The 27348-nt window shown below is 38.6% G+C and overlaps 1 protein-coding gene across 4 annotated transcripts in view; it reads left to right on the forward strand.

Annotated features, from left to right (window-relative positions):
* The window catches only part of CPQ (carboxypeptidase Q), a 587881-nt gene that overhangs the window by 360635 nt on the left and 199898 nt on the right, over positions 1–27348 (forward strand). For all 4 annotated transcript variants that reach the window (XM_054498056.2, XM_063668990.1, XM_054498057.2 and 1 more), the window contains exon 6: positions 20219–20310. In XM_054498056.2, coding sequence (XP_054354031.2) covers positions 20219–20310 — 92 coding nt within the window. The remainder of the gene's footprint in view (positions 1–20218; positions 20311–27348) is intronic.

A 27348-nucleotide genomic window follows, 5' to 3' on the forward strand; every position in this document is an offset into this window, starting at 1 on the left:
GAGCACTTGTTCTCCATCTGAACCAGCTCTTTGCTGGCCTCTAGCAATTATAATGCACCTGCTGATGCCTCAGAGAGCCAAGCCAGACTGACACTTTCCTCTCGGTATTCTTTAATTCTATGCTTGACCAGTTCCAGCGTTCTTTCTTCTTGGTCCCAGACACTTTCCGCCTCATCTCCTGCATGTCACATCTGATTTGTCCTTATTGTAGAAGGTGGGTGTAAGGCCTAAAGAGTGAGTGTGGTTTGTTGTCAGCTGCTCCAAATGGGGCAGCATTGGCAGGAGGTGCAGGAACTGATAGAATAAGATTTCTATATCTTTTCTTGAGTTTGTGACAGTGCTGTTTATGGTCACCAGTTTTTATTTGAGGAATTATCCATTTATGCAAAAAAAATGTTTTTTATTCTATATATCCTTTAAAAAGACATACAGGTTGCCCTCTGGAAATGAGTCTTAAGCATGTCTATAATATAGCTATATCATCCACATCTTGAGTCATTTTGCTCAGTGGATTTTCTTAATTCTCAATTAATTTGTATTCAGTCAGACAGTCTAGTGAGGGAGTAACGAGTGGTAAATTAGAAGGTGACAATTTTATCCAAGGTCTGTGCATAGGGTACAGTGGAAGAATAGAGACGATGATGCCTCATGGCCTCAGCTTACAGTGTGATTTGTACATTTTCTGTGATTTCTATAAGCAACAGGCTGACAGTGTTGGATTTGCTGTGTTGTGCTTTGTATCTACCTTTGTACTGCCTCTTTTTTTCCCTCCCACGCTGCCTTTATCTCATTCCTTGTTTTCCTTGAGAAGATTGCACTGGAAAACTTGAAGAAAAGGGGTTAGAAGGTGGGGCCATAGTAGATACCAGTAGGAAGACTTCAGAACAGACCCTGTCCCCTGCTGTGATGATGCCTTGTGACTTAACACTGATGACCTTACATGGAGGATTTAGTGAAAGTTATATTAGAAAGCAATTCAGTTACTTCCAGATTGTTATTGAAGTCCAGCCTCTGTGGTCTACCTATGCCATTAGTATTTGTCCTAGGTTATTTTTGCTTTCATATGTTAGAGAATGGTCTCAATGTAAGGGGGTCTGAGTCAGGGTGGTCTAGTTGAAAAGGTATGGGCATTGGAGTAAAAAAATAAAAAATCTGGATTCATATCCAGCCTCTAGCACTTAATAGCTCTGTGACATTGTGCAAATTGCTTACATTCTTTTAACTTTTGTTTCCTTATCTGTAACTTGGGGATCCAGATATAATAATACTGTCAGGTATTATAGAATTACTGTGAAAATTAAATGAGATAATGTCTGGAAAGAACTTAGCACAGCGTCTGGCATAGTGTTAAGTACCCAGTAAATCCTGATTCTTTCTCTCCCCCAGCCTCACTGCCTCACCAGCTGCCCAGCTGTCTCTAAACACAGCATCAGTGGAACTGTAAATACTTTCACAGTTATGTAATTGCTCTCCACAAATTCACTCTTTGATCACCTTTCTGCCCTCCCTCCAGATCTATTCCTAAACTCAAATTTGACTCTCCCTCTGGTATAATCTCCTTCTCTCTGCAGAGAACAGTAAGACCTTAATGTTTAAAAAACTCATTTCTTCTTAGAACGTAAAGGCCCTAAAACATCATTTTGAGTTTTTGTCTCCAGCAGGGTTTATTTTTGACAACAAAATTAATATATTTATATTTAATATTTGGAGCTTTTATTTTACAATCATCTTGAGAGTAATATTTTTCTGATATTTGAAAAGCCCCGTGATTTTTCTGTGCAGAGAATGCATTTTGTTAATTTGTCTAAGTGGCTGCTAGGCTTTTAAGGTTTTAGGTTCATTTGTTATTTTTCTGGAGCTCAGTCCCCTAAAATGCAAATGAGTCTTGAGCAGCTCTTCCAGAAGATAAATTATTCTTCTTTTCTGTCTCCTACTGTTCAAAGTTAGTGATAATTTTTAGACCCAGCAGTTTAAGATTTTGACATTCCTGTTGATATAAATCTGAACATTCCAATGTTGTTCAACTTCTGACTGTCTTAGGGACTGATTGCTTATCTCTATCAGGCAAGAAAATGCCCTTTGCATTGGTCTCATCTCTCACCCACACCAACCAAACACATATATGCAACCTAATGTCTATAGGTCACATTCTTGCCACTTTATCTCTTCAAAATTGGATAGTTTTAGATGGAATTTTCAGGTGCTAATATGGACCACTCGGTAACAGGGATAGATACAGTAGCATTTTTAGATTACATTCTCTAAATTGAGATTTTCACCTAAAAAGAGACAGAAGAAGATAGAGGTTGCACAGTACTGGTCAGATCTTCCCATGCAGTTTATCTTTTGGAAGGGCAACAGTATAAAGCATTTAAGAGCATTAATTGGGCATCAGGCAGTCCTGGGTTTGAATCTTAGCTCTGACACTTATTAGCTGTATAATATTGGTCAAGTGACTTAATTTCTCTACCTCTCAGTTTTATTATTTGTGATACAGGATGACAATATTCCTTGCTTTGCAGAATTAAACAAGGTAATATTTTGAAAATTATATGAGCTATTGTCTAAAAACATTTAGCACAGTGACTGGCACCGTATAGAGTGCCCAGTCAATCTTGGTCTCTTCTCCCCAATTTTGCCCTGAATGTTGGCCAGCTTTGCTGCAGATGCTTTCTCCACTATGCCATTACTCTTGTCCAGTCCTTTCCTTTATTAGCTTTCTTCCCTAGCCCTCACTTTTTCTCTTGGACCCAGTGCACTCTCTGTCTCTCTCCAGAAAAATAATAACTTAATTTTTAAAAAATCAGTTCTTCACATGAATGCGAAACACCTACTACAATGATGCTGGTGATGGTGATGATGATAAGAATAATGTGGGAAATTCTTACCCTTTTTGTCCTCTGGATTGTAAGTTTCATGAGTTCAAAGATAATGATTTCTTCAGCACCAAATTCCTTGGTTCCTGGACCAGGAATAGTTGGTGAATGGATGAGTCTGATATTTGGAGTCACAATGATTGTGGCATTTAATCTTTTTTATTTCTGCACAGTTAGTCCAAATGAGTAATTATTGATTTGTGTATTTACTACTTCTATTGCAAAATTTTAGTTTCTTCTTTTATGAAATAGAATTCTTAAATGCATGCTTATGCATCCAAGAGGGACAGTGATGATGTGTTTCAATGTGTTAAATGTTGAAATGTAAATGTTGGGGCATGTTCTTGAAATGGTGTCTACACAGGGGAAAAAAATCTAATAGATTGGTTTCAAGGTTTGAGGACGGGGGTCCTGGGAAAGTGCTGAGAATGGAGGCATAGCATTCCTTCCCACACTCAGCACATAACTCTGCATGGATTTGGTTTCGTTTCAAAAATGGAGTGTTCACAGACTGAATACACCTCTGTACACTTGACCCTAGGAGGGCAGCAGATAAACTTGGGGAGTCTTTTTGAGACGATATTCCCCTGGGGTTTTAAGTAAATTTTTACAAGCTCCTAGAAATACTTTTAAAAGTCTATATAAAATTTCTCCCTTAACAGCTTTTACTTAGAAGATATATCAAAACGACCCCAAAAAGCAAAAACTCCATAAGGTCAGCTAATCTGTTACCTTAGCAATGTAAGGTGCATAAAATGTGAAGCACTGAAATTTCATGTAAACACCTCACAGTTTGCTCTAAATTTTCTTTTATCTCAAGGATGCAAATGTGTCTCATGCTTCCCATAACTGAAGAATGAAAATGTTTGAGATAAACAACCCTTCCCCTGAGAGGCCAAATACTTTCCTTGAAGAAATGCCAGTCCTATGTCCCTGTGGATAGGGTTCAGTATTTGTAGAGTCGCCAATTATAATGGCCCAGATCTAATAGGAACTCAAGGATTCCAGCCTATTTCCACCTACCCCACCTGCCCAAGACCAGCCTTATCTCCAGGCTTTACTCTCCCTTAGGCAAATGTGGTGGCAGGCACCTGTAACCCCAGCTACTCGGGAGGCTGAGGCAGGAGAATCTCTTGAACCTAGGGGGCAGAGGTTGCAGCAAGTCGAGACCATGCCACAGCACTCCAGGCTGGGTAACAGAGCAAGACTCCATCTCAAAAAACAAATAATAATAATAATAATAATAATAATGATTTAATGTTCAAAAATGTCTTATGTCCAAAAGTTCTTTTTATAAATCTGATCCATATCACTGTTGTTGCAGCTTAAAATTCTATTACACATGGTAATATGTACATTAACAAATACGTATAGGGCTCTTTGATTTACCAGGGGCTGTGTGTGAAAACTACATTAATCATAATTAACTGCCAAATGGTTAGAACAGAAAATAACAGCTTTGAAGTCCAGAGGAAGGAGAGAGTGGAGCAGGAGTAATTGGAGCTGGATCTTGTAAGATAGTTGAGATATGCATAAATTGAGAGAAAAAGAAAGGACAAGCCAGATGGCATAAATGGTGTGAGGAAAAGCACAGAAATGGAAAGAAAGTGAGGAGGCCAGTTTACATGGAAACGAGGCTTTTGGAAAAGGAGTAGTTGGAGGTAACTCTAGAAGGCGGATCGGAATCTATCTACATAGGGCCTTGAATGCTATACTAAAGAGGATGGTCTATCCCATAGACCAGTGGCCTCCAAAGTTAGGAAGTGCATAGGAAAATACATTTGTATACAGAAAAAGATGTATTCTTTATATAGAAAAAGAAATAAATTTTACTAATAATTTCTTGTATTGACAATGTTGTATATGTGTCATTTATATGTAAATATGCATATGTGGTGATCCACACTCAAAATTGTTTTATTGATAGAGATACATGTTGAAAAGAGGTTTGAGGCAAATGACTGCTATAGATGATAAGGGATGATTAAAGGTTTTCATGCAGCCAGTGACATGTTCAAAGCAGTATTCTAAGATGAATCTGGTAGCAGTTATACAGAGAGGATTGGTGGAAGCAGTTAGTTGGCGATTGCAACAATTCAAAGGGCTTAAATTATGATAGCCACAGTAGGAATGTAAAGGAGGGGGAGAGTTCCAGGGACGCTCAGATGATCTTATTTTTTGCATGGTGAGATTTTCCTTTAGCAAGAGTATTCAGCAATCTCTTTGGGGGCTGAGAATAGAGCAGTGCTCAAGAAGGTGAGTTTTTGTTCAAAACTGATTTCAAAAATGGATTAGTGGCCAGGCGCAGTGGCTCATACTTGTAATCCCAGCACTTTGGGAGGCCAAAGCGGGCGGATCACTTGAGGTCAGGAGTTCAAGACAAGCCTGGCCAACATGGCAAAACCCCATTTCTACTAAAAATATAAAACAAGCTGGGCATGGTGACAAATGCCTGTAATCTCTGGAGGCAGAGGCATGAGAATCACTTGAATCCAGGAGTCGGAGTTGCAGTGAGCTGAGATTGCACCACTGTACTCCAACCTGGGTGACAGAGGGAGACTCCGTCTCAGAAAAAAAAAAAAAAGGATTAGTACTACCCCAAATGTACTATGGTCTGAAAACCTAAACTTAAATGTGACCAATAATTAAAAATTACATTAATTACTGGTCGAAAACAATAAAGGATTAATCCTTTAGTTGAGTATAGATAACTTCATAACTAATTTTATACACAAGGAAAATCTTTGAAAATGTAGATAACATCTTCTCCACCATAATCATAAAAAGGAACATGTTAACAGAAGTAGCTTAATAATGGTTCCTGCATTATATTGAAAAAAAAACTTATGCTTCATATTTGCTGTTTGGTATTGAAAAGGGATCCCAGAAATTTTCTCATCTCAGTTGCTTGTTGGAGATGCATTACTTTTTTATAATACGTGATTCAAGTACAGTTGTTTTTCCTCACACAGCTTGATCTTCACAAAAAATAAAATTTAAAAAACCATTTTGGTTAATGTAAATTTGTAAAAGGAGGTTTTGGTACTTGTACTTGATTTACCATCATTTTCTTTAAAATTGTACTGTTGTTTAACTTCTCACCAGTTGATGTTTTTGTAAGGTAGAACTCTTAACAAAAGTGTGATTCAGAGTTCAAATCTATTATTAGTCAGGCTTCTCAATTTCATCTTGCACATAAAAACACTGTAAATAATGATAGAGAAAAAGAAATAGCATGTTTTAAAATGCCAACTAGATCAGGCTTGTGATTCCTACATGATATTAGGATTATCTTAGGCATGTATTGATAAAAGAGCCCTACTATCAGGCAATTTAAATTAAAAAAAAAAAACCAAATTCACATATTTTAACTCTTGTCAGGCATCGGATATAAACTTAACAATTATTTCAATCAAGATAAAATAGACTATAGATTGTGTGTGCATGTGTGTGAAAATGAACAGAATATAGTGTAGAAAAATAGATACAATATGACACATAAAAAAGAAGATAAGATTTTAAAGTTCTACATTAGGCAAAAGTAACTTTTCTCAGGCATTGCTGGTAGGAATATAAATTGGTAACCTTTCTTTAGGGCATTGGTGGCATGTGTCAAGAGCCTTAAGAATGTTTATACTGTTTAAACTCAGTTCTATATTTCTATTTTTAAGAACTTGTCCCAAGAATAAAATCCTTAAATGCCCAATAATAAGGGAGTAGCTAAAATAAGTGAGGAACCATTTTTGAAGATTATTGATTATAATAAGGACCATATGTGCCCTGATTTTAAGTGGAAAGGGCAGTAGAAAACTACTATTGTTTACATACATTTATAATTTTTGTATACATACATTTGTTTACAAAAAATGTAAAGAAGTATAACAATATTCTTACAAGTTGCTTTGGTTTCTAATTTTTTGTTTCTCTCAATTTTAAATTTTAAAAAAGATATGTTGCTATATATTGTATTTATATTCAGAAAAATTACCAAAATAATTTTAAAAATAAAATAATTAAAGAGAGCTCCCAGAGTTTAAAATGTAAATACCTATCATTTAATTCAGTGAGCTGATGGAAAATTTTGGTGACCATTAGATATTTATTTAATGACTTAGTCAACAAGAGCTGTTGATGTATTAAATTTTGAGTAGACCCAGCTGTGCTACTACAAAAGTAGTTAATGTAGTGGCAACTAAAGCAAATGTCAAAGCTGAAGCACATTTAATTATCTTGGCTACTGGGGTGTTTTAACCTGTGTTACTTGTGCTTTGGTCTCACAAAAATAGCATCTTTTACCAACTTTCTAAACTGAGTAGGCAATGCATGCTTTAGATTAAATGAAAAGGTGGTCCCTTTTATTTATATTTATACAAATATATTCATTCAGTCAATCAAATAAACAAACATTTATTCAGCAATTGTTAAATGTCAGGTATTGGGCCAGATTATGAAAAAGGGAAATGAGTATCAGAAAATTAATGGTCTAATGGGAAGATCAACATTTAAGGGTGGTTGAAAATGAAAATAGAGTTATGTATGAAGTTCTAGAGGAACGTTGAGAAAGGGGCAGCCAACTCTGCCTTTGAGTTAGGGGAGCCTTCCCAGAGAAAGTATTATAGAGATAGGCTTTGTTCAATGAGTAGGAGTTTCCTAGATGGAAAAGGTGAAGAGGTATTCTAGATAGGAAGAAGAGCATACACAAAATGTCAAAACTCTGAGATAACACGGCCTGTTCAGGGACTGGTAGGAAATATGGTATAGCTAGAGCTTAGGATGAGAAGCAGAAGCAGATCATGATGGCACACCGGAAGCAAGACTAGATTGCAGCTCCCACTTGGATGGACAGAACAGTGTGTGGAGACTTGCATTGTGAACTTTTACTCAAGAATGACTGCAGGAATACATTAGGAAAGCCAAGAGAACCCATAGACCCTCTGAAGGAAGCAGATTACTCCTGCAGGACCCGGGAGACACCCCAAATACTGTGAGACTCCCCAAAAAACTGTAGAAGTGGGAAAGGGAGATCAACTGCCCCTGAACATATATCCCCACTGGAGAGGGAACCTGAAGTTCTAGAGTACAGGAGAAGATTCTGACCTTACATGCAGCTGAGTAAATGTAGAGGGCCAAGCAAACTATGGGGTTAGAGGAAGCAGCAGGAAAGTCCCTGTGGGCTTGCTGGCTCCCCTAGCAAGCCACTTCTGCCTCAACTTACAGGGGTCCTTGAGGAGGGCTGCTAGAGGCACTGGGAAAAGGCCACAGAGAGAAGGAAACCACCAGCTGAACTTTGTAACAATTTGAGCTGATCAAAAAGTCTCCTAGCCAGAATTGGGGGGAGGGCATGAATCTGGTGTGCAGACTCCACAGGCAAGGGAAGAAGGAAAGCCCTACTTACTTTTGCAGCTGGGAGGCAAGTAGCCTGGGACAAGTTCTCAGCCCTCCTCACCCACTGCCTGGAAACAGACTTGGTGCTGTTGGGAGGGGCACAGTAAGAGTGAGATCAGCCCTTTGGGTTGCCTAGGAGCTGGATGAGGCCTGTGACTGCCGGCTTTCCCCTACTTCCCTGACAACCTGCATTACACAGCAGAGGGAGCCATAATCCTTCTAGGAACATAACTCCATTGACCTAGAAACTTCAACCTCATCCTCCACAGCAGCCATAGCAAGACCTGCCCAAGAAGAGTCTGACATGCCTAGCCCTGCCCCCACCTGGTAGTCCTTCCCTACATACCCTGGTGGCTGAAGACAAAGGGCATATACTCTTGGCAGTTCTAGGGACCCACCCACCACCTGTTCCTCCCCATATTACCACAGATGATGCTCTCTTGAATGTGCCACCTCCCAGCAGGAGGATAACCAGCACAAAAATAGTGCACTAATCAATCAAAGCTAAGGTATCCTCACAGAGTCCATTTCACCTCCTTGCCGCCTCCACCAGAGCAGATGCTAATATCCATGGCTGAGAGACCCATAGACAGTTCATCACAGGACTCTGTACAGATGACCCCAGTACCAGCCCAGAGCCTGGTAGACTTGCTGGGAGGCTAGATCCAGAAGAGAGATAACAATCACTACAGCTCAGCTCTTAGGAAGCCACATCCCTAGGAAAGGGGGGAGAGTACTACACCAAGGAAATACCCCATGAGACAAAAGGAACTGAACACCAGCCTTGAGCCTTAGACTTTCCCTCTGACAGAGCTGAACCAAATGAGAAGGAACCAGAAAACCAACTCTGGTAATATGACAAAACAGCATTCTTTAACACCCCCCAAAAAAATCACACTAGCTCACCAACAATGGATCCAAACCAAGAAGAAATCCCTGATCTACCTGAAAAAGAATTCAGAAGGTTAGTTATTAAGCTAATCAGAGAGGCACCAGAGAGAAACAAAGCCCAATGTAAGGAAATCCAAAAAAATGATACAAGAAGTGAAGGCAGAACTATTCAGTGAAATAGATAGCATAAATAAAAAAAAATCAAAACTTCGGGAAACGATGGACACACTTATAAAAATGCAAAATGCTCTGGAAAGTCTCAGCAATAGAATTGAACAAGCAAAAGAAAGAACTTCAGAGCTTGAAGACAAAGTTTTCGAATTAACCAAAGACAAAGAAAAAAGAATAAGAAAATATAAACAAAGCCTCCAAGAAGTCTGGGATTATGTTAAACTACAAAACCTAAGAATAATTGGCATTGCTGAGGAAGAAGAGAAATCTAAAAGTTTGGAAAATATATTTAGAGGAATAATCGAGGAAAATTTCCCCAGCCTTGGTAGAGAACTAGTCATCCAAATACAAGAAACTCAAAGAACACTGGGAAATTCATCATAAAAAGATCACCACCTAGGCACATTGTCCTCAGGTTATCTAAAGTTAAGATGAAGGAAAGAATCTTAACAGCTGTGAGGCAAAAACACCAGGTAAACTATAAAGGAAAACCTATCAGATTAACAGCAGATTTCTGAGCAGAAACCCTGCAAGCTAGAAGGGATTGGGGCCATATCTTCTGCCCCCTCAAAACATTTTATCAGCCACGAATTTTGTACCCAGCAAAATTAAGCTTCATAAATGAAGGAAAGATACAGCCTTTTTCAGACAAACAAATGCTGAGAGAATTTGCCACTACCAAGCCACCACTACAAGAACCGCTAAAAGGAGCTCTAAATCTTGAAACGAATCCTGGAAACACATCAAAACAGAACCTCTTTAAAGCATAAATCACACAGGACCTATAGAACAAAAATACAATTTAAAAACAAAAAACCAAGGTATACAGGCAACAAATAGCACGATGAATGGAATGGTACCTCACACCTCAATACTAGTGATGAATGTAAATGGCCTAAATGCTCCACTTAAAAGATACAGAATTGCAGAATGGATGAGAACTCAGCAACCAACTATCTGCTGCCTTCAGAGACACACCTAACACTTAAGTGCTCACATAAACCTAAGGTAAAAGGATAGAAAAAGAGATTCCATGCAAATGGACACCAAAGTGAGCAGGAGTAGCTATTCTTATATCAGACAAAACAAACTTTAAGGCAATAGCAGTTAAAAAAGACAGAGGGTCATTATATAATGATAAAAAGGCCTTGTCCAACAGGAAAATATCACAATTCTAAATATATATGCACCTAACACTGGAGCTCCCAAATTTATAAAACAATTAGTAATTGACCTGAGAAGTAAGATAGACAGCACCACAATAATAGTGGGGGACTTCAGTACTCTACTGACAGCACTAGACAGTTCATCAAGACAGAAAGTCAACAAAGAAACGATGGATTTAAACTATACCCTGGAATAAATAGACTTAACAGGTATTTACAGAACATTCTACCCAAGAACTACAGAATATACATTCTATTCATCAGCACATGGAACTTTCTCCAAGATAGACCATCTGATAGGCCACAAAACGAGTCTTGATAAATTCAAGAAAATTGAAATTATATCAAGTACTCTCTCAGACCACAGTGGAATAAAACTGGAAATCAACTCCAAAAGGAACCTTCAAAACCAGGCAAATTCATGGAAATTAAATAAACTGCTCCTGAATGATCATTGGGTCAAAATTGAAATCAAGATGAAAATTAAAAACTTCTTTGAACTGAATGACAACAGTGACATAACCTATCAAAACCTCTGGGATATCACAAAGTGGTACTAAGAGGAAAGTTCATAGCATTAAATGCCTACATCAAAAAGTCTGAAAGAGCACAAACTGACATTCTAAGGTCACATCTCAAGGAACTAGAGAAACAAAAACAAACCAAACCCAAACCTAGCAGAAGAAAGGAAATAACTAAGATCAGAGCATAACTAAATGAAATTGAAACAAGAAAATACAAAAGATAAATGAAACAAAAAGCTGGTTTTTTTGAAAGATAAATAAAATTGATAGATCATTTGCAAGATTGAACAAGGAAAGAAGAGAGAAAAGTGACATAAGCTCAATTAAAAATGAAAGGGGAGATACTACAACTGACACCAGAGAAATACAAAAGGTCATTCAAGGGTACTGTGAACACCTTTATGTGCATAAACTAGAAAACCTAGAGGAGATGGATACATTCCCGAAAAGATACAACCTTCCTAGCTTAGATCAGAAAGAATTAGATATTCTGAACAGACCAATAACAAGCAGCAAGATTGAAATGATAATTAAAAAGTTACCAACAAAAAAACCCAAGACCAGATGGATTCACCTAGAATTCTACCAGACATTCAATGAAGAACTGGTACCAATTCTACTGACACTATTCCACAAGATAGAGAAAGAGGGAACAGTCCCTAAATCATTCTGTAAAGCCAGTACCACCCTAATACCAAAATCAGGAAAGGACATAACCAAAAAAGAAAACTAAAGACCAACTAAAAACTAAAGAAAAAACTAAAGACTAAAGATAAAGATACTGGTCTTTATCTGGTGAACATAGATGCTAAAATCCTTAATAAAATACGAGCTAACCAAATCCAACAACGTATCAAAAAGATAATCCACCATGATCAGGTGGGTTTCATACCAGGGATGCAGGAATGGTTTAATGTACACAAGTCAATAAATGTGATACACCACATAAGCAGAATCAAAAACAAAAATTACATGATCATCTCAATAGATGCAGAAAAAGCATTCCACAAAATCTAGCTTCCCTTTATGATTAAAACTCTCAGCAAAATCGGCATATAAGGGACATACCTCAATGTAATGAAAGTCATCTATGACAAACCCACAGCCAACATAATACTGAATGGGGAAAAGTTGAAAGCACTCCCTCTGAGAACTGGGACAAGACAAGGATGCCCACTCTCACCACTCCTCTTCAACATAGAACTGGAAGTCCTAGCCAGAGCAGTCGGACAAGAGAAAGAAATAAAGGGCATCCAATTTGGGACTGTTGCTGTCTGCTGATGATATGATTGTTTGCCTAGAAAACTCTAAAGCCTCCTCCAGAAAGCTCCTAGAACTGATAAAAGAATTCAGAAAAGTTTCCAGATACAAAATTAATGTGCAGAAATCAGTAGGTCTTCTATACACCAACAGCAATCAAGCTGAGAATAAATCAAGAACTCAACCCCTTTTAAAATAGCTGCAAAAAAATAATATAATAAAATACTTAGGAATATACCTAACCAAGGATGTGAAAGACCTCTACAAGGGTACAAAACACTGCTGAAAGAAATCATAGACAACACAAACAAATGGAAACACATCCCATGCTCATGGATGGGTAGAATCAATATTGTGAAAATGACCATACTGCCAAAAGCAATCTACAAATTCAGTGTAATTCCCATCAAAATACCACCATCATTCTTCACAGAATTTAAAAGCAAACAAACAAACAAAACCAGTCCTAAAATTCATACAGAACCAAAAAAAGAGCCCACATAGCTAAAGCAAGACTAAGCAAGAAGAACGAATCTGGAGGTGTCACATTACCTGATTACAAACAATACTATAAGGCCATAGTCACCAAAACAACATGGTACTGGCATAAAAATAGGCACATAGACCAATGGAACAGAATAGAGAACCCAGAAATAAACCCAAATACTCCCAGCCAACTGATCTTCGACAAAGCAAAGAAAAACGTAAAGTTGGGAAAGGACACCCTATTCAACAAATGGTGCTAGGATAATTGGCAAGCCACATGTAGGAGAATGAAACTGCATCCTCATCTCTCACCTTATACAAAAATCAACTCAAGATGGATCAAGGATTCAAATCTAAGACCTGAAACTATAAAAATTCCAGAAGATAACGTTGGAAAAACCCTTCTAGACATTGGCTTAGGCAAGGATTTCATGATCAGCAACCCAAAAGCAAATGCAATAAAAACACAGATAAATACTGGGATTTAATTAAACTTAAGAGCTTTTGCATGGCAAAAGGAACAGTCAGCAGAGTTAACAGACAACCCAGAGTGGAAGAAAATCTTCACAATCTATACATCTGACAAAGGACTAATATCCAGAATCTACAGTGAACTCAAACAAATCAGCAAGAAAATAAACAATTCCATCAAAAAGTGGGCTAAGGACATGAATAGACAATTCTCGAAAGAAGATATACAAATGGCCAACAAACATATGAAAAACTGCTCAACATCACTAATGATCAGGGAAATGCAAATCAAAACCACAATGTGATATTACCTTACTCCTGCAAGAATGGCCATAATCAAAAAATCAAAAAATAATTGATGTTGGCGGGGATGTAGTGAATAGGGAACACTTCTACACTGCTGGTGGGAATGTAAACTAGTACAACCACTATGGAAAACAGTGGGGGAGATTCCTTAAAAAACTGAAAGTAGATCTACCATTTGATCCAGCAATCCCACTACTGGGTATCTACCCAGTGGAAAAGAAGTCATTAAATAAAAAAGATACTTGCACACACATGTTTATAGCTGCACAATTTGCAATTCCAAAAACGGATATATATATAGTACATATATAGTATATATATAGTGTATATATACACTATATATATAATATATATAACTCAACCATAAAAAGAAATGAATTAATGGCATTCGCAGTGACCTGGATGAAATTGGAGACTATTATTCTAAGTGAAGTAATTCAGGAATGGAAAAACAAACATTGTTCTCACTCATATGTGGGAGCCAAGCTATGAGGATGCAAAGGCATAAGAAAGACACAGTGGACTTTGGGGACTCAGGGGGAAAGGGTGGGAAGTAGTTGAGGGATAAAAGACCACAAATTGAGTTTAGTGTATACTGCTCAAGTGATGGGTACACCAAAATCTCACAAATCACCACTAAAGAACTTACTCATGTAACCAAACACCACTTGTTCCCCAATAACCTATGGAAATAAAAAAAAATAAAAAATACAATAAGCAGAAGCAGAGGATGAGAGTGGAAAACTGGGCTAGGCCAGAAATGGCCTTTATGCACTTGGAGTCATAATGTTTCTGCTTCACCAGTGATTAATAGTGATTTTCCTGGCTAATAGAATCTTAATCATTATAATGAGGTAGGACTGTTGCCTTTGAATTATGGAAATTATAGCTGCTAAGACCTGTTCCACAAACACAGGTTATACATATTATCACATCTCTTTAATCTTCTTTACAGTTAATCACCCAAGTCTCCACAGGGCTGATTAGCAGGAAGTCTATTATCTCCTCTTGAGATCCCTCCCACTACCCCTGAATTGTCCATGAATCCTGACTTTACTCAGGCCAAATAGGTCAGTCCTCCTGCAGAAGCCCATAGCTGGATCTGTCTGTGACTGCTGCCCTCTCTGGTGTCTGCTATATGGGACCATTTGCACATCCATGTCACAGGGTACCCATTTTGGGTGACAAGGTTACAACTCTCTTTGTTTACATTTCCATCCTCAGCCATTGTTCCCTAAATCGTAACCACTGTGCCAGGCTGGCTGATCTAGAGGCGCTTCTGGAGTTGGCCTCATGCTACTCTGAAATTAGTCCTTCCCCTAGAACCTAAGGCCATTTTGTTGAGCCCAGATCAACAGCCCAGATTCCTCCCTTCTTTAGGATCACTTTATTTCCATGGCTTCCAGGAGCTTCCCTGCTCTGGGAACTTAGTCAGTGTCACCCTGACCTAATAGGTCTCTCATCCCCAGCCTCCAGTTCAAGGAAACAGGGATGAGGACAGGTAGGGCTTTCCTCCAGAAGGCCCTGGGCTCCTTTTTCCACACGGATTCTCCTCCTGCCAAGTGTGCAGATTGGTTCTCGGGGTGGCTCAAAAGGTAGCAGTTTGCAAGATGGAGTTTAAAAAACATTTTGTTGCCCTGCCCTAATGCTCCCCCAAAATGCCTAATTGCTTTATATTTACATAACTAAGAAAGACACCAAGGGATTCTTCCAAGAACAAAGATCTTCTTCAAGGTGATCTTCTGTTCTGCCTTTAAAGAGAAGTAGTTGCAGTTTACTTCACTAAAATAATTAATTTTTGTCTAACCATGCCTATTTTATCAGTGATAATGTGCTCATAAATTATATGACAGATTATGTAATTTGCCCAAAGCAGAAAGAGGTCTCAGCCCCCAAACTCATGCATTTAACCTCTCTGCTTTACTACCTCTTGTCATTCAATTCACACACTACCATGTCATTATTTAATTTTATATCTCGGATACTATACTCTTATTAGTTAAGTTTATTGCAGGAATATAAATCTCTTTAAGTGTAGACACTCTCTTCTGAGCTGTTGCTGAAAGAGAGTGGGACAACAGGTGTATTTGTGAACTAGTAGAAAATGAGTGTATTTACTGCAGAAGGAAGTTGTGTTTTCTCTGCAAAGTTAGATCACAGAAGGAAGAATGATAGTTATCTATAGTTCTGGAGGGCTGCAACCGAATAGTAAATGGGTATTGGGGTCAATACATATTGTTAACAAACAGTGTTCTATAAATTTCATGATTTAGGAAAGCTGTCTACAAGGCTGGATTAATCTTTTTCTGCTGAAAGCCAAGTTTATTTTACTTTACTCTGCCCCTCTATTTGTGCAAGTGTAAGACAGTCAACTGACCTTTCAAATTATCAGCTTAATGATAGTTCTCTCTCAGAATTCTTTAAATTTAAGAATAATGAAAAAAACAAGGTCCAAAGAGATCTTTTTCATCATTTCTCTTCTCCCTGTTATTATTACTCTCCTCAATGAAATGAAAATGAAATGCATGTATATCCTATTTCATAAACCAAAACCAAGTTCTGACACATTATTGGTAGTTTATGTTGCTTTAGAGGAAAACCATGATGGCTATAAACTGTTACATTATCTGGAAATCATACTGTAGATTCCAGGAGGTCAAGGCGTCTCTGGCAACTTCTATATATTTATGGGAGAACTGATTGCCTCTCCTCTAACAAAACCTCAATGAGACCTGACTCCTAGCCAGCTAAGACTCGGCAGGGTCCTCCCTGTCTCTTCCAATTCTAGGACTTTCCCTTATGTGCTTGCCTTGGACTGGAGCTGCGTGCTACCAAGCCAGCGCCAGAATGGGGGCCAGGCTTACAGCAGAGCTTCCACTTACCTCAAATCTGCCACAGAATTAATTCCCTACATTTGACCTCATATCACTTTGTTTTGTTGCTATCATTGTTATTGCTTTATTATTGTTGTTGTTGTTGCTTTCCTGCATATATTTAGGACTTGTGGCTTTTAAAACTAGTTTGGATTTAAGATACACAATAAATTCTATCATTTGAAAATGATAAATGTAGATGTCCTTATATCAATTGTCTTCAGATTTCAAATATATTTAGCCTTTTGACTTTATCGAAAAACTAAACATTCTGATTGACCCTCATTTTAAAAGGGAAGAACTTGTTCCTATTTATTTAGATTTGTATATGCTCTACATTGGGATGAGGGAGCTTTTTGTACTGAAAGAAGTTATGTGTTTTCCTACAGGTTAGATGAAATCTGTGTTTCCCCTTGGCTGGGTTTATGCATGCTATATAAACAAAGGTGTTCTGGGGCTCCTAAGGAAGCGGTCTGAGGACCATGCGTCTCACCTCATTCTCCCACATGCTCTCCCTGGTGACTGTTGGCACTGACCAGAAAGGTCTAGAGTGATGGAGAGAGAAGCTAATAAACAATTCTTGAAAACCTACTATGTGCCAGGGACTATGCTTGATATACATTTGCTTTGTTTCATTTAATTTTCATAACAATCCCATCAGGCAATTACCATTTTCCTTATTATATAGATGAAGAGATTAGGTATTATAATTAATCTCATCTCACAGAGCCAGAAGCAGCAGAGCCAGGAGTAAAACAGCTCATTCAGACTCCACAGCCAATGCATTTCTGTACCCCACACTGTCCATCATGGATTTAGGTAGCCTGGGGACCTGAACTCCCCACTAGGTTTAAGGTCTAATTCTTGAATGAAGCCTCACTCATTTCTCTTAGGTTCAGGGACAATCAGATTGTCAGAGTAGAAAGAGACTTTGGACTCAACATTTGCTAACCCACTGGCTTCCTAACTTCTTCCTAAGGTCTTCACTGTGTGAAGTAGGTGCTAGGGTTCCCTACTAATGGGTACTAAGCTTCTCAAGGGCTTCAGCAGGCTTGTTAGTCTTTTTAGGGCCAGCTGTGCACCAACTATGCTGTTGTGTTGAGGCCTTAGCGTTCCTCACTTCAAATCAATTACTTCTTTATTGCCTTAATACATCACTGGCCATGTGGCTGATTTGGAATGTAAGGGAGACTAACCCTGTAGGATAATAACTTTCACTTGGCACACAAAATCTATATGGATATTCAGAGCATTTGCTTTTAAAAAATGAATATTCTATAGCCTGTGCTGCCTGTTTATTCTTATTTAGAGAATTTTGTCATTTTAATAATTTGGTAATATTTTACTGGTAGGTGCAGAGATATGTAAAAAGAAAGTGTATTTTTTCCTTTTCTTGTGGATTTAAAAAATGTTTAGAATTTTTATTTGCAGCCTATAAACAATAATAGTACTTTAACCTTTCTTATTTTTACCTATGTTACAAGCAAGTCATTTCATTTAAATTGACTTTAAGCACATTCCTTTGAAAGAAACCAAAGACTGTTATCTTTAGCAATCCTGATTAGACTTCTTCATCAGACAACAGTTTATTAAGTTTGTGCTATGAATGTGGGCAGGTGGTTTGACTTGTGGAGCAAGCAGTGGGTACTCTAGAATTCTTGTTCTCCAAGTACTCAACGGCCTTTGGAAGAATTTCCTCTCTGGGCATTTAGATGTTCCTTCTACTCTGTGAGGTGAAAGTATGTTATGTGGTTTTATTGTTCACTTATTGAATGCCAATAACGTGCCAGCCTCAGGGTTGTTTTACACGTGTTATCACATCTCATTTAATTTGAAAAAGGATTATGGCATAGGCACATAATATTATCTTCATCTTTCAGATAAAGAGGCATAAGTTCAGGTAAATAAATTTCCCAGTAGTTACACAGCTAGTGCCTAATGATAGCAGGATTCACCAGATCTGTCTGCCTTTTTCAAATATAACACCTTGCCTGGGAATGAGCTAGCAGAAGACTTTTAGAAGATGAGACTGGAGAAGTGGCTTCAGATTTCATTCTAATCAAGACACTAAGCTTTGCATTTATTTATTCCATCATTAGCATTTATTGGGCACCTAATGTGTGTCAAACAATCTAGGAATTGGTGACATTACAATGAATAAAAAGCATAGATCCCTGTCTTCCAGAAGCTTACTTCTGGTTATTGGAGGTTTTGAGCCAAGAAATGACATGATCTGGCTTAGGTTTTACAAAGACCCTCCTGGCTACAGTGTGAAGCATCACCTGAAGAGAAATGAGGGCTTCAGCAGCAAGCCCAGTTAGGAGGCCACTGCAGCAATCCAGACAACTGTGGGGCTCAGACTACAGTAGTGGCCAAGGTGAGAATTTGGATTCTATATGGACTTAGATGGAAACACCAATGGGATTGCTGAGGAACTGAAAGTAGAAATTGCTTGTCCATGTTTTAACTGCGACTATGGTTGGCCTGCATCCTAAACCTATGCTTTTTAAATTATGTTAACATGCTGAAGTATAAAGTGACTTCACAACTATATTCAATTTCATGAAAAACTGTAGCTCCTCCTTTTCAGCTCCTTAGGCTTAGGAAAGGAGAGTGCCTCTTGGAGCCTGGAAGAGGCAGGAGAGAGCTCTGTGTCCCAGAAGCATTTGTCATCCAGGCTGCAGTTAGCCAGCTGGTTCCTTCAAGAGCCACACACCTGGGTGGCAGCACATATGTGGTTATACTTGAGATATAACCACACATCTGAGATGTGTCCATCTCAGAGCCACTCAAAGTCCATTTTAACCCTTCCCTATGGCTCCCCATGAGGAGGTGGGAAAACAAATCCTCTTAATAAGATTTAAGCACAGCTTCACATTTTTCTGCCTTTGTTATTTCTCAGAAATGCCATTATCAGTCTGAATCAGAACAGATATTAATTCTTGGTCACAAAGTAGCACTTTTAGCACACTGTCACCATTTTTTTTAACTTCAGAAACAGAGCTTCCTTGTAGGTAACTTTCACTGAGCTGACATTGTCAGCCAAAAATTGTTCTGGAGCCACTTCATCTGCCACAGACTTTAATAAGTCCAGGATACAAATTTGTGTATCACAAGTCAATAAAATTGCCACCAAGCTGTATCACAAGTCAATAAAATTGCCACTTATTACTGTTTGTGCAGTAATAAGGTCAATAAATATCATCCTCATTCAATTAATTTTCATTGACCTTAAGGAAATGACCTTCTATTTCCAAGTAGGAGAAGAAATTGGCCATAGAGAAGCATAACTGTTTCATCTGCTTTTCAGTTATTACATTACTGAGGATAGCATGAGCATCTAGCTATGCTTGTATATTTAGACTAAAAAGTAATCTCCTACACGGCTTATCCTGAAGTAGACCTAAATGATTTAATTTCAATTAAGATCATTGAAAGACCCCACAATCTGCTTGGGGTCATCCTAACTGCATCTTCCAGATATGATCTAATATCTCGCTGATCTTGGCCATCCATTGGGTTCTGCTGGGCAGAATATCAAGTTAAGGATGTGATGAGAGGCTCTCACTTTCTGGCCTGCAAACTGCATTTGTCACAACCCCTTTCTCCGTTAACCTGGCCTGGAGATCAGCCCTGAAATTGCTCCTTTGCTGTGCTGGCCATACCCTGAAGGAGACAACCACACCAGTGAGAGTTGAGTGCCTCTGATTTCCTCCTTCCTCCACAAGGTAGATGAGGGACCCTGCCATTTTTTTATAAAATTCAAAATCAACTAAAGTATCACTTTTTTTATTTTATTATTTTCCCAGGGCTGCGTCCAAAGAGGACTCTGCGGCTGGTGCTCTGGACTGCAGAAGAACAAGGTGGAGTTGGTGCCTTCCAGTATTATCAGTTACACAAGGTAAAAACCCAGCCATGGATTGCTAAGCATTTGTACATGTAATATACAAAAATCCCCCTCATTGTCCATTTAAGACTTCAATAATACTTTCTGGTCAACTGGCCCTAGGAAACACCCTTGTATGAGCCTTCTTCCTCCAGCCCTGTGAATGAGAATGCACTGGTAAACCGATGATGCTGTGGTGTAGAGCTGAGGGCTTTTCTTCTTCTACACCACAGTCTGAGGCCAAAGAAAAATTCCAATTGCCATGCTGCCATTTTTTAAAAGTCTCCCTAGTTCTGCTGTATTCATGTATGTCAGAGAAATAGTTATAGGCAAACATTCCCTCTCCCCACCGAGCCTATCCCCATACCTCAATGCCTGCCATATTCCCAGAAGCCTTGGCGTTTGAGAGCCAGGTTCCGAGTCATTGAGTCTGCCAAGAGCATTGCCATGATGGTGGTGGAAATGGCAGCAGCCACAGGCCTCTGTCCCAGGAATGTGGAGGACAGCTTGGTTTGACACCAGCTGTCATTACACAAGTGTGAAGCTTGAAGCAGGAAGGTTATTGTGGATGGTCATGATTAGAAATACAAGACCACATGGAAGAGAGGGGATGGGGAGATTAATATCAAGAGCAAACTTTGAGACAGCAAAATATACAAGCTCAGAAATACTCTAGATCAAGTCAAATGTTAGTTCAAAGAGGAACTCCAAAATCAATGCGCATATGCTGGCAAGCAGTGATGGTTGCCCAGAGAGGAGCATTTGGTCTGCTGCTGCTGCTGGATGGTTTCCCCTGAATGTCCAGATTAGAAGAAGCAGATCTTGCTTAAATTATCCAGATCAGGGAAGGGTTTCTTTTGTGAATTGTGTGTATGTTATTTTTGACCTTTTTTGTTTTTCAAAGTCAGTTTCTGTTACCCTATTTCAGTCAGAGTATAATGAGTTCCAAGTCATGAATTTGGTCACTGAATACAATTATTTACTGTACAAAGGACAACTTATGACCTATGCCCTACTCTTTCACCACTTTAGTTCTTTTGGCCTCAGGTGATCCTGGAGATAACATAATTCAAGACAAGTGTCCTTTGGTTGGTAGGTCAGTAACATCATTTTCCATGTGTTGTGGTAGACCACAACATCATATAAGGGTTGTTCTAGATTCAGCAACATTCAATTAATATTTTCTGAACGTGTACTATGTTCCGTACACTATGTTATGCATTAATGTTAGCATCAAAAAGATCTACCCTGACCTTACAAAGCCTACATTCTAAAGGACACTGACCATTAACTTAAATTATAAGGTGTTAAGTCTTTCTGGGAAAGAAATTACATCTAAGCTGAGACCTGAAGACTGAGTGGAAGTAAGCTAAGGAAAATGGAGAGGGAGGGAGGAGGTGGGTACTGCACCTTGGCAGAGGGACCTGTGTGTGCAAAGGCAGGAGATGAGACAGAGGAAAGCACACCAGAGAAATGGAAAGGAATTCAGAGTGGCTGCTGCATAGAATGCAAGATGCACAGTGGTAGGAGGGTGGAACAGAGAGGTAAACAAGAGCCTGAACAAGAAGAACATATGAATCATGTTTAGAAGTGCAGACTTTATCCTCGAGGCAAGAGAGTAACTTATTTTTAAGAAGCTTTAAAATTCTATACGTATTGGACTTTATAAAAAAAACAGAATAGTTAAAAGAACTGTTCTTTTTTTTTTTGAGATGGAGTCTCACTTTGTTGCCCAGGCTGGAGTGGAGTGGCGCGCAATCTTGGCTCACTGCAACCTCCGCCTCCCGGGTTCAAGCGATTCTCCTGCCTCAGCCTCCCAAGTAGCTGGGACTCCAGGCGTGTGCCACCACGCCCAGCTAGTTTTTTGTACTTTTAGTGGAGATGGGGTTTCACCGTGTTAGCTAGGACGGTCTCGATCTCCTGACCTTGTGATCTGCCCACCTTGGCCTCCCAAAGTGCTGGGATTACAGGTGTGAACCACCGTGCCCTCTTTTATTCTCAGTAATACGCTCTACTCCAAGAAAAAAATTGGATTTAAATTGCAATTGATCTAAAAATTTTATCATCACTGAAATTCCTAGAATGTGAAAAAAGAAGGTTTATTTTTCTGTAATGTGAGTTTCACTGTAGCTTATCAAAGCACATGGATGAAATCGGAAATGCCTAAAATTCTGAGGTTGGCAGAAATATACACACTCAAAGAACATGCAATCACATAAACAGAACTAGTTTATCTTGACAGCATCCAGGCTGCCTCCATACAAATGTAGCTTCATGTTGGTGGCTAGTCTGCATTCCATTTTCAGAGATAGAAAGAAGAAATTCCAGAAAGGGAAAACATTGGCATTTTGTTTTACAGTAACTCTTTACCTCACCTTTAAAAAGACATTGTGCATGCTTTACATGATACAGCCAATTTCAAAGGACTTATTCTGGATTCTTATGATTAGAATATTGATATTGACATTACTAAGACTATACTCATTTCAAAGGTGGCTGAGTTTAACTTAAAAGTTAATATAATAAGCAAGTCACAAACAACAAGGGTAAATTAGATTGTCTTTAGACTTCTCTGTGGCATTACTGAATGCCAGCAGACAGTCCAACAATATCCAGTTCACTCCAGTCACAACAGAGAGATCATCTGTTCCAAATAAGGTTATGCTAACTGCTGAAACAAATAATGGGTCAAATTTCAATGACCTAACATAACCCAGAAATATATTCCTTGCTCACTTAACATCCAATCTACAGTAGGGCTCTGCTTTATACAGGTATTCAGGGATCCAAGCTGACATACCCTTTAACAACATGGCTTTAATATGCCTTTGAGTATTGACATCCAGCTGGCAGGCAGGGGGATAGTAGGAGGTTTTTATGGGACAGTTCTGGAAGTGGCTGACATCATTTCTACTCACACTCCATTGGCAAGAGCTAGTCATGTAGTCCAACTGCGTGAGAGGCTAGGGCATACAGGCACTGGCTGAGCAGCCATTTCCCAACAACAGCTCTATACTGTAGGCTGGGAGCATTCTATAGCTATATTCTCTATCTTTGGCAGAAAGCTGACCCACTCTAGGGTCTTCCTTTCACTTTGTTCTGGCTTTCCAAACACTTTAGCTGCACAAGAGGCCAACTGCCCTGAGGTCTTTACCTCCCATGCTGCTCAAAGTTGAGATCAGCTCTGTGAGCTGCCTAAAAGTACTCATCTTCACCACTACCAGGATGCCTTTGTCTAGCAACACACAAAAAGAAAAGAAAAGGAGTCACAGTCTTTGACCAGAAGGACCTTACATTTTACTTCAAAAATAACTTTAAACGCACACATAAGAAAGTATAACAAACCATATATAATGAAGTTTTAAATAATGTACTAAAAGTATTTTATTTTTATGGAGGATGCTATCATTGACAAAGTGCCAAATGGTGTAAAGGCTGAACAGAGTAAATGGAAAGGATTTAGAAAAGGGAGAAATCACTATGGCATGTTAGTCGTGAGGAAGGAGGCAACACCTAATCCTTGCAGAGCAAGTGGATTTCAGCCAGTGATCAAGAGGGGAGAGAAGGGACAGCTGCTCCCCTTTAGATGGATGATAATGGAGTCTCGAGGTCTGCCTGTGGCATTGGTGTGGGTGATACCAAATAAGAACAGAACTTTTATGGGGGGGTGGGGAGATCTATTTTAGTGATTGTAGAAATAAAAGGTGTGAACTTTTTAAATGACTCTGCTAACATTTTTATGATACAGTTATGGTTATTAGTGATCTATGTCAGGAATCAGAAAATTATAGCTGATGGACCAAATCCAGCCTGCCACTTGTTTATGTACAGACTTCAAGCTAAGAAATCCAGCCTGCCACTTGTTTATGTACAGACTTCAAGCTAAGAAATCCAGCCTGCCACTTGTTTATGTACAGACTTCAAGCTAAGAATTTTTTTCATATGTTTAGCTGATTATGCTACAGAGATTGTATGTGGCCCACAAAACTTAAAATATTAACTATCTGGGTCTTTACAGAAAAAGCTTACCTACTGCTGGTCTATAATGATAAAAGTCATAAAATATCATCACATTATTTGTATACAATGATCTCTTTATCCTTTGTATGACCTAAAATATAATTTTGTAAATTTTGTTTGGAGCCTAATATTATCCAATGTAAGTATATTGTAGGAAGATATTATTGTAATGATAAAAGCTTGCATGCACAATCTTTTTTTTTTGCATTCTTATCTAGCAGTCTTTAATAATAAAGTTGGCTAAACCTACATGGCACTAGCTATGGAGAAAAACAATATGTAGATTATTATTTCTTCTTTTTGTTTTTCTGAATGTAACATTCTTTCTTCCCCCTCACAAAGTCTTTTCAACAGCAAAAGTTCTACAAAGGCTATTTTAATAATAAATCAGTTTGTGGAATAATGAATTATTAATATTCATTATCCTTTCCTTAGTAAATATATCTTTGTTTACACTGTACTCTAATTAATATATGCAGAAAATATAAAATAGTTATTTTAAATTATGTGGTAAAATGTATTGCTGAACTAATTTTCAAAATTGTATTTGGATTAAAAGCTACCTTTACTTCATAATTATGCTTTCTTATGACATATCAGCTCAATTATTATAATAAGTGCTAGAATTTACTAAATTTACTAAACAATTTATTAAATTATAAAGTATGTGAGGCTATTTGTAGCTTGTGTATAAGTTTTGAAATTCATATGCAACTTTATTATAATGCCTAAAACACTTCAAGGAAACAAACTTTGGCTCAAAAATGGTCTAAAAGCATTTTAGTAGCAGTTACTAAGTAAATAACTCAAACAGGAAGTGTTGAATATTTCACTGTAGTACTATTCACTAGAATAGAAATCATTCCTGAGATCCATTCAGCATGCCTCTAACAGTTCATAGTGGAAAGTCCCATAAAAGATTTCTCTTCTTAAGAAAATGCAAGTTCACATGTTCTTAAGAAAATGCAAGTTCACATGTTTCAATAAGTTGTTAATTTTTTTCTCCTTGTTTTAAAGTCCTTTTCACCATGTCTTTGATTGTCTTGATATTAGCACATAAGCTTGAGAATTACTTATATGGACAGTATATTGTTTGTGCTTTATTTAGAAGCTTCTTTTAGAAGCAACTCATTTTTCTTGCTGTTTTATTGAAGTTTAATTAGCATTTGGTAAATGCACATATCTTAAGGACACAGCAAAATAAATTTGGAAAACGTATACCCCTATGTAATCATCCCCCAGATCAAGGTATAGAGCATTCCTATTACCTAGTAAGTTTCCTTATATCCCCTTCAAATCAACCTCCGACTCTACCAAAGACAACTACTATGCTCCTTTGTAACTCCAGATTGGTTATATCTGTTCTTAAACTTCATATAAATGGAACCACACAGTACATAATCCTGAGTCTGACGTCTTTCACTAAACAGTATGGTTTTGCAGTTTATCCATGTTGTTGCATTAACAGTAGTTTGTCCCTATTTTTTTTTTTTTTTTTTGAGATGGAGTCTTGCTCTGTCCCCCAGGCTGGAATGCAGTGGCACGATCTCAGCTCACTGCAACCTCCGCCTCCCGGGTTCAAGCGATTCTCCTGCCTCAGCCTCCTGAGTAGCTGAGACTACAGGCGTGTGCCACCACACCCGGCTAATTTTTGTATTTTTAGTAAAGACAGGGTTTCACCATGCTGGTCAAGATGGTCTCGATCTCTTAACCTCGTGACCCACCTGCCTCGGCCTCCCAAAGTGCTGGGATTACAAGTGTGAGCCACCATGCCCAGCCATCCCTTTCTATTACTGGGTAGTTTTCTATCGTGTGAATATACCACAGTCTCTTTATTCTCCAGGACAAGTGAAGCAAGAATATTCTGTTGATGGACATGTGAGTTGTTTCCAGTTTTAGCTATTATAAATGAAGTTACCATGAACATTTATGTACAAATCTCTGGGTGGACCTATGTATTTATTTTCTTTTCTAGGAGTATAATTGCTGGGTCATATGATAGGTGATGTTTAACTTTACCAGAAACTGCTGAAGAGGTGGGAAGTTGTACCGTTTTACATTTCCACTAACAACATGTGGGAGTCCTAGTTGCTCCCATCTTTCCCAGTATGTAGTATCATTAGCCTTTTTATTTTTAGCCATTCTTATAGGTGTTATGTGTTTATATTTTTCAAAGTACTGTTCTGAAGTGTTACAAGAAAAGTCCTGACTCCACTCCTAATGGCCACTATTCTTTTGCCCTCCCTGCTTCTTCTTGCCTTAAGACTTTTTGTTTGTTTGTTTGTTTTGTTTTCTTTTGCTTTTGAGACAGAGTCTTGCTCTGTCGCCCAGGCTGGAGTGCAGTGGCGCAATCTCCGCTCACTGCAACCTCGGCCTCCCAGGTTCACGCCATTCTCCTGCCTCAGCCTCCCAAATAGCGCCCACCACCACACCCAGCTAATTTTTTGTATTTTTAGTAGAGATGGGGTTTCATTGTGTTAGCCAGGATGGTCTCTATCTCCTGACCTCATGATCCGCCCACCTCGGCCTCCCAAAGTGTTGGGATTACAGGCGTGAGCCACCGTGCCTGGCCGCCTTAAGACTATCTTCATTCCGGTGTTCTGCTTTATGATTTCAGGGAGACCAAAGGCCTTTTTACACTGCATGAGGTTTGTGGGGCTGTTCATGGTTGGAAGGACCTTATTTCAATTTAGAGAAACATCTTGGCAAGAGGAGGACATAGAAATGCTGTCCTGCTCGTAACCACGGCCGACTCCCAAGAACACATGGGGGCTGTTGAAACTCAACTGGAGCCCAAAGGGGAGGACAATTCCCTCAAATGGCATGAGGAGGAAGATTTCTCTTTTATGCCCAGAAAAGAGGTTATTCTAGGGAGAGAGGAAAAGTCCAGAAAATGCCTTTATGTTATTCTTTATTGATAAATTATATTTTTTAAAAATATGAACTCTATTGGTTAAATTCAGCTGGCATTCACTTAAAAGGAAACTTTACCACATAGAGAAGCATATTATTGCACTCTAGTGAATAAGAGTT

Source organism: Pongo pygmaeus, chromosome 7, assembly GCF_028885625.2.
Source record: "Pongo pygmaeus isolate AG05252 chromosome 7, NHGRI_mPonPyg2-v2.0_pri, whole genome shotgun sequence".
Taxonomy (NCBI): Eukaryota; Metazoa; Chordata; class Mammalia; order Primates; family Hominidae; genus Pongo; species Pongo pygmaeus.